Genomic DNA, 12,808 nt, shown 5'->3' on the forward strand with positions numbered 1-12,808 from the left:
ACGTGGTCATCTCTCCTCCCCGCGAGGATGCAGTCCCACTCACGAGGTCCCTAGAGGAGTCAGATTCAAAGACAGAAAGTAGGTGGTGGGGGCCAGGGGGCTGGGGACTGAGTGTTTGATGGGGACAGAGTTTTAGTTTGGGAAGAAAGAAAAGTTCTGGAGATGGACGGTGGGGATGGTTGTATGACGCTGAGAATGTACATAATGCCACTGAACTCTACCCTTAAATGGTTAAAATGGTCAATTTCATGTTACGTGTATTTTACCACACAAAACCCACAAAACAGCCCGTTCAGCAAGGGTGTCATACATGGAGGCAAAATGTGGGCGATTGGAACAAACATCTGAGGTATGTCACAAGGCCCCTGAGGAAGGCCAGACGGCTGAGACACACGACCCAGACGGTCCTATGAACTCTGGGCCCAGGCTCACGCAGGCTGGAAGGTGTGTGCTGCTGGCAAAGTGCTTCTGGAAAACCCAACAGTCCCCGAAAGCTGCCCCTTTCCATCCTCTTTCCCTGAAAGAAGGGCTGTGGCTTAGCACTTATGAGTATGATTTCATTTTACTTAAAGACGTGAAAATAAAAAGACACGACGCTTTAAATAAAGGGTATGTGAACAGAAACACATTTATTACAAAAAACCAAAAAAAAAACAAAAAACAAATTCACATTGTATTGAGCTACAATATGGCAGCAGATAAAAAAAAAATTATTGTACACAGTTTAAGGGAACTCTTAACAGAACATATTCTTGTTGCCACGTGACATAACACAGGAGCCCAAGCACTTAGTAGCGGCGAGTGAAGCGGGCGTCGTTGGGTCGGCTCCCCCGGTTCTGGCCCCCGAAGCCGCCACGAGGGATCACATGGCCCCGAGAGGCCCCCCCGGGGGCAAAGCTGCCACGCCTGAAACAAAGGCAAAATATTTTTATTTTTCACTCAGTGGGCTCTGCCCTGTGCCTGTGCTCTCTGAGGCCTCCTTCCTTTTAGCAGCAGTGACACCCACCCAAGCACACAGCACCTTCACTGATGCGAGCCCACAAGCAAAGACAAGACCGGTGACAATGCGCCTTACCCCGACATGCCTCCCCGGTTCATCATGTGACCTGGCCCCGAGTGACCAGACATACTTCTCTCACCGCCTGGAAAACAAGGAACAGTTTTCACACAGTGCCTCCAGGCACAGGACGTCAAGTTCAGAGGACACGGGGCTCAGACAACTCCAGTCCCTTTCTTGAGCCACAGGTCAGTCCGTGGAGGATGTGTGAGCACACGGATTGCCCACACCCACTCTCCTTGCTAAGTCACGGTGAAGAGGAGCTACGGCACCTGTGGCACACCTCCTGTGCCAGACCTCACCCATTCACCCACCCAGGCCGTAAGGAGCAAGGCCACACGCTAGGGAGAGCAGAGAAAGCTGCTCCCGCCCTCACGAGCAGTGCCCGACGTACAGCAGGGGCAACCCCAGCTTCCCGGATGCTTCTCCACCGAGACAGATGCGCCTTGGCCAAGGGCCAGTCCTCACCTTGCCACCTCCTATGGTCCCTGTCCATCATGCCTCCGTCAGCAGCGCCCTGCCACGCACGGTCATCCTCCATTCTTCGGCTGTGGTCCCCCCACTCACGTCTGCCCCTTGGAGAAAGACATCTCTGATTTGGATTGCCCCCACCTCTGCCCTCCAGGAGAGCAATGGCACTGGGTTTGAGAGGGTGCGTTTAGCACTTTGTGACCTCAGCCCTTTGAGCAACGGGTGCTGCGGGGGAACGGAAATGGCATTCGATCCGATGTTGCTCAGAGAACTCAGAGGCAGCCTGGGCCGTGGCGAGTGCACTGGGCCCGCACTCAGCTTATGCCCAAGACCAGGGGTCCTCAGCCAGACACACCAATCCTGCCAGCTGGGTGAGAGGCCCCGGCGGGCACCATGGGACGTGAGACACAAACCTGGGGGGAGGAGGCAGCCCCCGGCCCTCGCTCATCCTCTTGTCAGAGCTGTATCCGCCCCACCCATCACGGGAATCCCGTCCGTGGCGCTCTGGTCCTCCGTGGCGTTCGGGGTAATGCTGGACGTTAAAGGGTCAAAACGAAAGAAGGCCTCAGTACAACCCTGGATCCCAGGGCCTTTGGAGCAACAAGTTAATAATGACAAGGACAATGACTCAGACAGGAGCCCCTGCAGGCCCAAGACAGTGCCCGCAGGCCTTCTTTACACTGTCTGGGGCCACACAGGACCCTTCAGCTGGCACAACACAGCCGCACCCCCGAAGTCTGCTCAAGGCCTGGGGAGGAGCAGTGCTCATGGAGCCCAAGACCAAATTAGGTTCTCCCTAATCAGAAGGCAGAGATTCAGGCACCAATGAACTGAAGCGTGCTGGGGCTGAGCGACTGCCCCACACCAGGAATGGACCACGCTGTGCCAGGTGCTTGTGCGCTCAGAATATAATCAGGGAGCCACCAGAGCAGAAGAGCCACCAGGGATCCTTTGACATGATTCACTCCGGGGCCTGGCATCCTGTCCTGCTTTGTCCAGACACGACTCCTTGGCAGCCCAGCGGCTTACTCAGTGGCATGGCCACGTGAACTGCTTGGCCGGCACAGACCCCAGGAGGATGAAAGAGGACACCTCATACTCTAGCCCCTTTCCCTTCAACCCAAGCCCGTCCCTGCCGGCTGCAAGAAGGCCCAGGCTGACTTTCACGGAGCTGGCGAGGTGGCTCTGGCTCCACAGCCCTGTTCTCTTGTTCCACAAACCTGGTCTGTGGCTTTGGGGCTTTTGCCCCAGGACTATGGTCTAACTGAGAAGGAAGGAGAAAGGCGTCCTGGTAACGAAGCTCCTTGGGGTCCCGCCCCAGCGGCCCTGTCCCCGTCTGCATCCATGGGAATCTCCCGGGCCAGGGCAGGTACACGGTGGCTCCACATGGGAGCCCTGACTTCATGGCCCTCGGCGCACTAGGCAGCACCACTGCCTGCTCCCCACGGCCGCTCGTCCCCAAATGTGTGCCCACACCGCCCTAAACACAACAAAAGGGGGTCAATCTTACAAGATAGACAAAATAGAACATTGTTCCTTCAAGGGGCAAAATCACAAGCCAACGTGTCCAGGAAAGTCAGTGCTGACAAATGTAACAAGGGCTCTCAAATGGGATTCCGCAAGTCGTTCTACGAACAACCTTCAAAGTGCACTGACTTAAAAAAAATTATAGCTCATGCTTTACACAGCTTCATTTCATTTTGGACAAACATTTAAGAATGACCTTTTATCAATAGCCTTCTGAAGACTAATCAGACAAACATTTAAAGGATGGAAGTTCATCTCAGCAAGACCTAGTTATTTAAAGCCCATTCCCATCTCTCCCTGGTGTTTTAAAATTTAACCAACCTTCTCCTGTCTAACAACCCACCCACCCACGGACCAGTCCAACAAGGCCCTGAGGCCTGTGCTGGTTTTCCCTTTCTGTGTCAGATGTCACCATTTGCTGTTCGGGGCAGCAGTTGTGTCTTACTTGTGATTATGGATGTGAGAACACAAACACTCCTCTCAGTCAGGAGAGCACTATCTAATCAGATGAGAATAGCTATCCATGATCAAGAGCAACACGGCAGGACTGGGCAAACACTTGCCGCAGACACGTATGTCATCTCATTTAACCCCCCACTCCACCTCACCCTCCCTCCCCTCCTTTCACAGCTGGAGAAACAGCCTCAGCAGAAGTGGTGGCATGGCGATGTGACCCTGGTCCTGATTCTGGAGCCTGGACATTTAACCACTGTGCTCAACGTCTCCGCCAAAGGAAACCCATGACACTAGGGGTACATTTAGCTGCATGGGAGATTTATGCCTGGGAGCAGAGAAACAGGAATCCCGTGAGGGTCATGGAATTGCTCCTGAGGTGGCAGCGAACTCCTCAGATGCAGTCAAGGAGCTTAGCCATTCCCAGCCATGTTCTCAGGCATGGAGGGAGGATAGGACTGAACGTCTGTGCTGTAGTCAGGGAGAAGACCGACCCACGGGGCAGCGATTCTGCCAGAATGATGCCCTGACCACAACTTTCCCTCATCCCTCTGATTCTCCAAGGAAACCCACTAAGAAGTCAAGGCTCTTTGGGGAAGTTCTCAATCTAAATGTAAGATAGGAAAAAAGGAGAAAACTGAGCTTGTTTTCTAATGTGTTCATCCTGCAAAGAGAAAACATGTGGGCCTGACTCAGTTGTTTCCAGAGGCTCAGCGGGGGCGGGTTAACCCTGCGACCACTGACACTCCAGGTGCACTCGGGCTCCGTGACACGAGGCATCGTGTCTAGTCAGTGCTGTGGGTCACAAGGCACATCCCAACAGAGCCTGCCAGCCTCATGCAAGGCTCTCCAGCACTTTACTACCGGTGTAGTCACTAAGGTGTATAGAACCTTAGGGTCAAAGCCAAACAAGGCTTCAGAATACTTGTTTGAATTTTGGGCCAGCACAAAGCACAAGCTATTCACACGGTCATCCCACAGAACGTTGCAGGTGCCGCACTCCCTTACTCGTTCTTCCTCTAACTCAGGTGGAGGAGGAAGAAGGCAGGCAAAGGGAAGAGAACCAACTGTACAGGGAAAACTGTGGCTACAATCACAGCTTCTGACTTACCTGTCCTTCTCTTTCTCCCATGATTGACCTTGAACCTTCTCTCCTGAAAAAAGCAATTTAAATGAAAGCATAAGGAGAAAGATAGGTTGGTTAAGTCCCCGAACGGAATACATTTCCACTTGAACCCAGGTAATTCACACACACTCTGCTGGTTCAAGTGGGCTGGCTACCTAGAAGCCTAGAACCTAGAAGAGCCACTTGAGCTCTTTGTCATTAAGAATGAACCAGGACAGGGACTTCCCTGGTGGTCCAGTGGTTAAGACTTTGCCTTCCAACGAAGGGGCCTAGGGTTTGATCCTTGGTTGCGGAGCTAAGAAAGATCCCATGGCTCGGGGCCAAAAAACGAAAACGTAAAACAGAAGCAATATTGTAACAAATTCAATAAAGATTTTTAAAATGGTCCACATTAAAAAAAATTAAAAAAAAAGAAAAGAATGAACCAAGACAAAGAAAACATGCATCAAGCAAGCAGGGTCAGTGGCTGACCTGTCGACTGAGTGGTCAGGGTAGCGGCCCCGGTCCCTGTGGTCAAAGTCGTGGAAGCGGTCCTGGCGGTTGAAGTCAGAATGATAACGCTCATCCAGGGCGGCCCGCTTAGCTTCTGGCCAGTAAGCATCATCTCGCCTAGGAGAGGAAGCAAGAAAGAGGACATGCATTTCCCCCTCCAAATAGATTACCTTCGCGGAAGCTGGTAAACTTGACCCTCCCACTGCCCCTATCACTTCACAGAACGAGAAGGAACTTTATCATTAGCGCCCACATGAGCTGATAGTGCCTGGAGGGGTGACGTGGGATGTGACTGAAGGGCTCCATTCTCTCTTACCCCACATGCCCCTTGTCCCCCACAGAAAAGCTCAGGTCTCCCTGTAGGAGGGGATCAGTGAAGTGGGTGTCAGCAGATCCCCTCTGGGAACCTCTCACGGCCATGAGGGTCGGCCAGTCTACCAGGACAATTATTAGTACACTGCTGTCCTTCTATCCCAATGCAGACTTGACCCAGCAGACACCAGGTGGGGAGGACTTTCAGTAGCACTTGAAATGTACTGGTTCAAAAACATTTCTGACCATAACAGACTCTCCCCTCAGTATCTTGTAAAATGCATGAAAAGTCCTAAGACACCTTAAAGGCACTTTACAGAAGTCTCCCTGTTACATTACACAGGGACCTCTCTAACCCATGCCAGCAGAAAGATTAAAGCAAAGGAACAAGCACACACCACCAGGCAGTCTGCCCCAAGACACCACGCATGTGGAAAAGTGGACAGGGTCATTGCTAGGATTATCACCCCAGACTCCTGACAGCAAGCTCTGAGACAGGCCTGTCACTGGTGGTTAGCGTTTTACTATTTGTATGGCACATCAGCGTGTCTGGGGAATTAAAACCGATCTCATTAACAGAATGAACCAACACAAATTACTGCAATGATTACAAAACCTGGAAGGTGCCCAGAAGGAGGTGCTGGCCGCGTGCCCAGCCCCATGTGTTATGTGCTGCTCTGGGTGTCTGAACTCCTTCCTGGGGGAGGGGGCGGTGGTCTGTGCTGGGACCTGAACCTAATGATTTAATAAGCACCACTTTATCCAACCATTTCTCCATGGATTTCAAACTATCTCAGGTTCCCAGATGAAGTAATACCAAATTTGACCGTAACAAGTACCTGTGCTTCCTTTTAAGTAAAAATCGTTTTGTTAACAGGACTCTGGGGACCACAGCACAATTCTAAACACCAGGGACCACCTCAGGGGCGGCGGCTAGGAGTGGCGTGGCTTACCGCCCGTCGTCGTAGGGCCTCCGCACGGCGGGCCGCCGCTCCTGCTCATAGCGCAGCTCCTGTTGGCGCCGCAGCTCCTCGCGCTCGTGGTGGATGCGCTCCTGCTCGCGCCTGCGCTCGTGCTCCACGCGCATGCGCTCGCGCTCCAGCCGCTCCCGCTCCAGCCGCTCCCGCTCCAGGCGATGTCTGTGGAAAGCCAGCCTCTCGCGGGCGATGAGCAGCCGCTTGCGCTCCTCCCGCTCCAGCTGCGCTTGCATGCACTGCTCTCGCTCACTGCGCTCGCGCACCCTGGAGGCAAAGAGTAGAGGCTGCAAGGGCCTAGGAGCCGCAGCAGCGCCCAGTGCTGAGGGCCTCTCCCAGCAGGGGGAGCTATGGATGGAGCCACGGCTCCGCCCTGGGGTGGGATGGGGGGCCCGGGCTGCAGATACACTTAGCAACAAGGGCCAGCGGCCGCTGGGTGGTGGACGCAGCCCGGCTGTGCAGGACCCCGCCAAGGCTGAGGGCACTGACAGCCTGCTTTTGCAGGTGATACTGATGGTGCCCAGCGCGCTTCCCTCCAGTCTCCGTGTACAGCTGCCAGGTTGTCTCCTGTCTATCCTCTGCTCTGTGTTTAGACACATAATCATACCAGCAGAAATGTCTAATCTTGCCTTACTTTGTGTCTGCGTCTTAGAAAAAAATGGCTGCAGCTTCCTTGCTTTCAGGCACCATGTCCTGGACCCTGTGTGTCCCCACCTCGACAGATGTACGGCATGCTTTTGGGAAGGAGCCCACGGAGTGAGAGGCCACAGTTTACATGACCACTCGCAGACATGGGCCTTCTGGTTGTACCCAGCCTCAGGAAAATGGCCACCCCGCCCCATTTTCTTAGCACAGGTTCCTCTCAGGCAAGTTGGGGGAAGTGGCATTGCTCGGTCTGGAACACCAGGATTCAGAAGCCCATGCTACCTCGGGACCGCTCTCCAGGCTGCTGTGCCCCCGGACAGGTCACTCCCACCACTACAAGCATCCATCTCCCCCCACTGTATTTCAGATCAAAATAATGGATGGAAAACCAGTCTCACTGCAGTTTTCACCTGCATGTCGCTGATGCCTGGTGAGGCTGAACGACGTTTCATGTTTCATGACCATATGTACACAGCCCCTTCTGTCCATCTTCTATCAGGTTATTTTTTATCTATTTCAAAAACACCTTTACTACCATCTGTCACACATCTCTGCACTTTCTCTTTGGTCTTTCATTGTATAGAAATTTTAATTTAGTCTACCTCTCCTTTATAAGTTTTCAGTCCTTTCAAAAGTTCAAACTCATAAATATATTTACTTTTGCATTACACGGATAACTAATTTTTATGTTTATGTTCAGCCAGCAGTTTATGTTGACAATTTGTAGTGATGTGAGCCAGAGATCCAAAGGACTGTCCGAAGGCACAGCCAAGTGACCTGAAGCCATTCTGGGGCGAGCCCGTCCTTTTCTCACTAGTGGGAAATGTCACTTTTATCATGTTAAACTCCCACACGCACACGGGTCAGTTCTACTCATTTGCTAATTACTTCATCAAAACCGCACTTTTTCTCTGCCCACTGCCTTTCCCTTTCCAGCACAAAGTTCTGTACGGCGTACTACAGAAAACAGTGCTCCTGCCCCCTTTCTCAGTCTCATTCTGCTAGCCTTTTTACTAATGGTTCTTACTTTTTAAACTACAGTTAAAATTTTTTTTCTTGATAGGAAACATTAACTGTCACTCAACGTGATCGACGTCATTTCTGTTTAGTTTTTAAAAATTATGAGGACCTTGTCTTGGGCTTATTTAAGGATGAGGACCTCTCAGCTCTCTCACTGGGTCTGTCCTACTGTTTTTCCCTATTCACAGCTTCTGGAGCAAATTTGCTATGTTCTGTTAACTAGCACTACCGTCCCAGGAAAGCATTCCATCTCCCTGCCATTGCTACCTCCCAGAATCTTCAAAATATCTGTCTGAGAAAACAGTTTGAAAAAAGTCACAGAAGGAAGCCAGTGCACAGGAAGTCTGTGAACTAAAAGCCAAAGGAGCAGAAGTTTAAAGCAATATTCCACCCACAGGGGACTTGAAAATATCCTCCCAGGACAGAGTTATCACCAGTCAACGGCAACACCCAAACCAGTCCACATTCCTGGATTCTGACTCACCTGCGGGACTCTGAGTCTCGTGACTTCCTCGACTCTTTGACTTTATCAAAGGACACAACAGACCGCTTCTCCCTGCTAGCCGATTTGCGATCCTGGCTCTTGGAAACCTGGTTCACCAAGAAACATTGAAAAGTTAAGGTAGAAACAACAACAGGAAGAATCAGGTGTGTCCAGGTCCAAGCATCCAAGATCAGAAGAGAAGATGAACGTTTAACGAAACAATCAGATAACAAAGCCTTCTCTCCTAAGGAACTTCATGTTTGCTTATCGTAATTCAGAGTCACAGACTGTCATTACCATTTAATGCTAAAATATGACTCATCGAGTTCTTTCACTAGTCAAATGGAAACGAGTATCTTACCAGAAACTTTTTGTAAGATAAAAAAGTATTTTTTTTCACTTTGTCTTTTGCGTCCCAAACACATTCTTTAATATTAAACATGCAGCGATGCCCAATTGAGGCTGCTTCTGGTATGTTTGAGGATTCCTTATTTGTGCCAACTGCATTATTTTTTGAGATCTACCCGCCTCAGCCCTCAAATTCACACTTCCAATTTGCCATTCTACATCATTTATTATAAAGTAAGGGGAAACCGCCCTAACACAGTAAAATATTTGCACAAACACAGGCAGACTGAAATGCCATAATAGAAATGTCAGCTTGCAAATGGTCCACAACATTCAGAAGCTTAAACGGTTTATCTTCTGGGCAGCACAGGTTAACATGGCAGGCCTGAGGCTGGTGTTAGAGAACTTGGCTTTCAGAGTGTCCCTAGTCAAGAGTTAACTGGCAAAGGTGGTTCACTGTGCCCAGACCATGCAAACGATGATTTCTGCTGAAAACCTGCTCTCCTTCGGTACTTGCCTGGAGAGGGGCCTACGTGACCAGCCCCAGTAAAAACCCTGGGAGCTGAGGCTACAACGGGCCTCCCTGGGCAGAAGTATCATCCTCAAGCGGCTGCACTGTCGCTGTTGCGGGAGCCATCACGGGAGGGAGAACACAAAGGAGCCGGCAGTGTCCCCTCCAGACTCCCCACACCTGTCTTTCCCCACTTGCCCAGCTGTGTATCCTCTCTGCCATCACTGAAGCCAATCTTGACTGTGACTACAACTATGTGCTGAGTCCAGGGGGGCCCCCAGTGGATCTCAGAATGTGGGTAGCCTTGGGGACCTGGACCCACATCCATCAAAGTTGTAAGCCTGTCAAAAGTTGAACGTATGAATATCAACAGCTACCCATGACCCCAGTGGCAGGCAGAGTGAAGTGGTAAGAACCTAAGACTGGCACTCTGTGGATTCCGTGTTCTGTGGAGCATCTGCAAGTAGTTAGAGTATGGACTGGCTGTAAAGGTGGGCCGGAAGGCTGGCTGGGTCACACGGGGGTTTAGGAATGCACGATGAGAGCTGCTGAAACTTCCAGGCTGGCAAGGAAAATGGACTACTGTACCCTGATTCAGGCAAACATAGCCAACCACTCCCATAACTGAATTTGAAAATTAGTTATAAAAGATGAAAAAGCAACAATTCTTATCATACAAACTATGAAGCAAAGCTTTTAAACTTTCCCATTTTTAAAGTTCAAAAAAACCTACATTTTGAAAAGGCTGACAACTTTTCTCAAGCTCAAGAAGCCCCTAAAACACACATAGGAACGTCAGAGGAAATAAATACCCTAGGTGGGAAAGGAACACTCACTCTGTCTTTGGATCCTGATGTTTTGACACTGATAACAGGTACACCTTTAGATTTATCCATCACCACAGTCCGCTCAGTTCCTCGACTTCCTACAGGAAGAAAGGAGCAAGATAAGAAGCAGCACCTCCAAATGAGGAACAACAATCAACTCCATAGGCAACAAATGTAGTTTGTGTTGCCAACTAACCACACCAGCTAGGAACAGAACACAAGGTGAAATCTCCCATACCCATCGGTCAGCTACCTGATTTTGTGGTTCGAGATCGTTCTGAAGGGCCAGGTTTCTGATCATCCTGATCTTTGCTCTTTTCTCCACTTCCATCTTCACTCTTTTTAGCATCATCTTTTCTGTCGGGCTTCTCTTCTCTCTTAAGGTTTGCAGATCTAAAAATAACACCCCAGACACAAGTGGGTGAGAAGAGATATCGAGGGAAAAAAGCCAGTGACGATGACAGGACTCTTGCAATGAGCACCAAGTGATGAGGAGGCTGCCTCAAAGGCATCAATAGGATGGAGAACAAGGAGCCTGCAGAGGGACTGGAGTCATCTCCCAGGACTAGTGGTGAAACCGTCCTCAACGAATGCAGAAAAGTAAAGGGGGTGAGGGCCTCACAGCCTTCCCCATCCGTGGAAAACGTGAAGGACGTGAAATGAAGAAAAGGGTCACCTTGGCCACAATCCCCTCGGGAAGAGTAATACCTGTCAGCATTGCTAGACTTCTCTTTTTTCCCCTCCCCTTCTCTTTTGTCAGAAGTTTTCTTCCCAGCAGGTTCATTTTTTGCCTGAAAAAGAGAATCAGGTGGAAGTATTACCTTATTTCCTAACATGGTCACATCCCGGGAAGAAAACAGCCCCTTACTTTTTCTACTGAGATCATCTTCCCGTGGAGCTCTGTTTTGTGCAGGTGGTTAATGCATTTTGTGGCCTCTTCCGCGGTGGACATGGTAACAAAGCCGTAGCAGCGAGCTCCAGGACTCCGGGCGTTGGTCACAACCTTGGCGCCCACCACCTTGAAGGAAAGCACACAAATATGGCTCGGACACGAAGCCCGCCCACAGATCCCGACACTGCAGTTCATGCTGCGCCCCCCCCGCCCCCCACCAGAGACCCTGAGGACAGGTGGACAAGTAGCAGGTAGAGGCTGGGGAGGGTAATGCTCCTGTCTGGCTGCTCCTCCTCCATCCTGCCTGCTCCTCTAGGCACCAGGATGACAGCGTGGACGACAGAGAAAGTGAAGCAGAAGGCAGAGTCCGGCCAGCATGCCGTTAACACTATGTAAAATTTGCAAAGCAATGTTTCTGAATATGCAGTTATCTACGTGGCCAATGAAGTAGGAAAACATATCTACAGAAGGAGCGACGGGACAGGTTCATAAAGAGCGCTCTGTAATGAAGAGCCCATCCTACTACTAACAAAACAAATTCAAAGAGATGTTTCAGGCACTACAGATACATCCTTATATGCTATTTAACTCTCCCAACCACCTCAGTAAGCTGAAGTTAGGAACACCCTTTTATGGCAGAAGACACCACAGCTCAGGAGAGGTCCCACTGGAACCAGTGGCCATGGCCAGTATTCAGATTCACTGTGCCACATGGAGTCTTACCCCCAAAGGAAGGTTTCAGAGTGGTCTGGTCCCTTATTCGAGCCAGCAGTGATCCCAAGACACTGCAGGCTCCAGGCTGACACTTCCCTGCTGAGAGCAGCCATCTACTTTGAGGGCCACAGCAGAATCAAGAAAAGGGTCCCACCTTATATTATTGAGGCCCAGGGAGTTGTGAGTCATTTTGAGAAACATGTCAAGTTTAGTTTTCCTTGTTAGTTCCTGAATGTCAACAACCAAGGTAAATGACGTTGGTTTTCTCAGTTATCATTGCTGAACCCTTACTACGAACACGAGCCTGTGCTAAGTCTCACTTGGCCAAGGCTGACTGAGAGACAAGGAGGCACAGGTGCAGCGGTTTATCTGGAAGCGAGTCCAGGAAGCATAGGGAGGAAGGGGGAGAGGAAGGGGGAGAAAGAGGAGGAACTAAAGGCAACACACGGGGGACTGCAGTTGGCACTCAGGCGGGGAGGTGGCCCACCTGGGCGTCACGGCCACCCCTGCTGGGCTGAGGATGGAGGGAGACAGGCAGGGGTGGCAGAGAAGAGGGGGCCAGAGCTACCCAGCTGGGGGTGAAAGCAGGTGGGCAGAGGCAGGGCACCATCAGCTCTGCTCCAGTTACACACGCCATCGGAAGGAGGCAGCAACTTTGAGGGCCCCCAGGTGACGAGATGAGGTTCACACGGGAGAGGCGACATGCCCTGGCCACACAACTCTGAGCGGCAGAGCTGGGGCCCATAGCTGTCCACACCGGCCAGGCTCCCCAGATCTTGTTTGTAACCGTATCTACAGCTTCATTCTGTAATCACCACCATCTCACGAAAATGCTACCAGCACCTTCCCACCCTGCCCTCTGCTCCACCCTCCACAGCCCTCCCTGGATTTAAGGCCTAAAGCCAGAGAAATGGATTCAGAAAGGTATCAAGTCGTGTGGTGGCTTGGGGGCCGG

At 51.0% G+C, this 12,808-nt stretch overlaps 1 protein-coding gene across 4 annotated transcripts in view; it reads right to left on the reverse strand.

The window, feature by feature from the left end:
• Positions 1–610: 610 nt before the first annotated feature.
• The window catches only part of SAFB (scaffold attachment factor B), a 34,369-nt gene continuing 22,171 nt past the window's right edge, over positions 611–12,808 (reverse strand). For 2 of the 4 annotated variants that reach the window (XM_065874601.1, XM_065874604.1), the window contains 12 exons: positions 11,116–11,265; positions 10,956–11,038; positions 10,501–10,640; positions 10,257–10,345; positions 8,562–8,668; positions 6,392–6,679; positions 5,106–5,243; positions 4,620–4,662; positions 1,942–2,060; positions 1,526–1,632; positions 1,076–1,142; positions 611–906 (listed from right to left, as the gene is read on the reverse strand). In XM_065874601.1, coding sequence (XP_065730673.1) covers positions 789–906; positions 1,076–1,142; positions 1,526–1,632; positions 1,942–2,060; positions 4,620–4,662; positions 5,106–5,243; positions 6,392–6,679; positions 8,562–8,668; positions 10,257–10,345; positions 10,501–10,640; positions 10,956–11,038; positions 11,116–11,265 — 1,449 coding nt within the window. In that variant the 3' untranslated portion in view covers positions 611–788. Of the gene's footprint in view, positions 907–1,075; positions 1,143–1,525; positions 1,633–1,941; positions 2,061–4,619; positions 4,663–5,105; positions 5,244–6,391; positions 6,680–8,561; positions 8,669–10,256; positions 10,346–10,500; positions 10,641–10,901; positions 11,039–11,115; positions 11,266–12,808 lie in introns of all 4 variants that reach the window. The other 2 variants (XM_065874602.1, XM_065874600.1) reach the window with 2 other exon arrangements.

This window comes from Phocoena phocoena, chromosome 3 (assembly GCF_963924675.1).
Source record: "Phocoena phocoena chromosome 3, mPhoPho1.1, whole genome shotgun sequence".
NCBI lineage: Eukaryota > Metazoa > Chordata > Mammalia > Artiodactyla > Phocoenidae > Phocoena > Phocoena phocoena.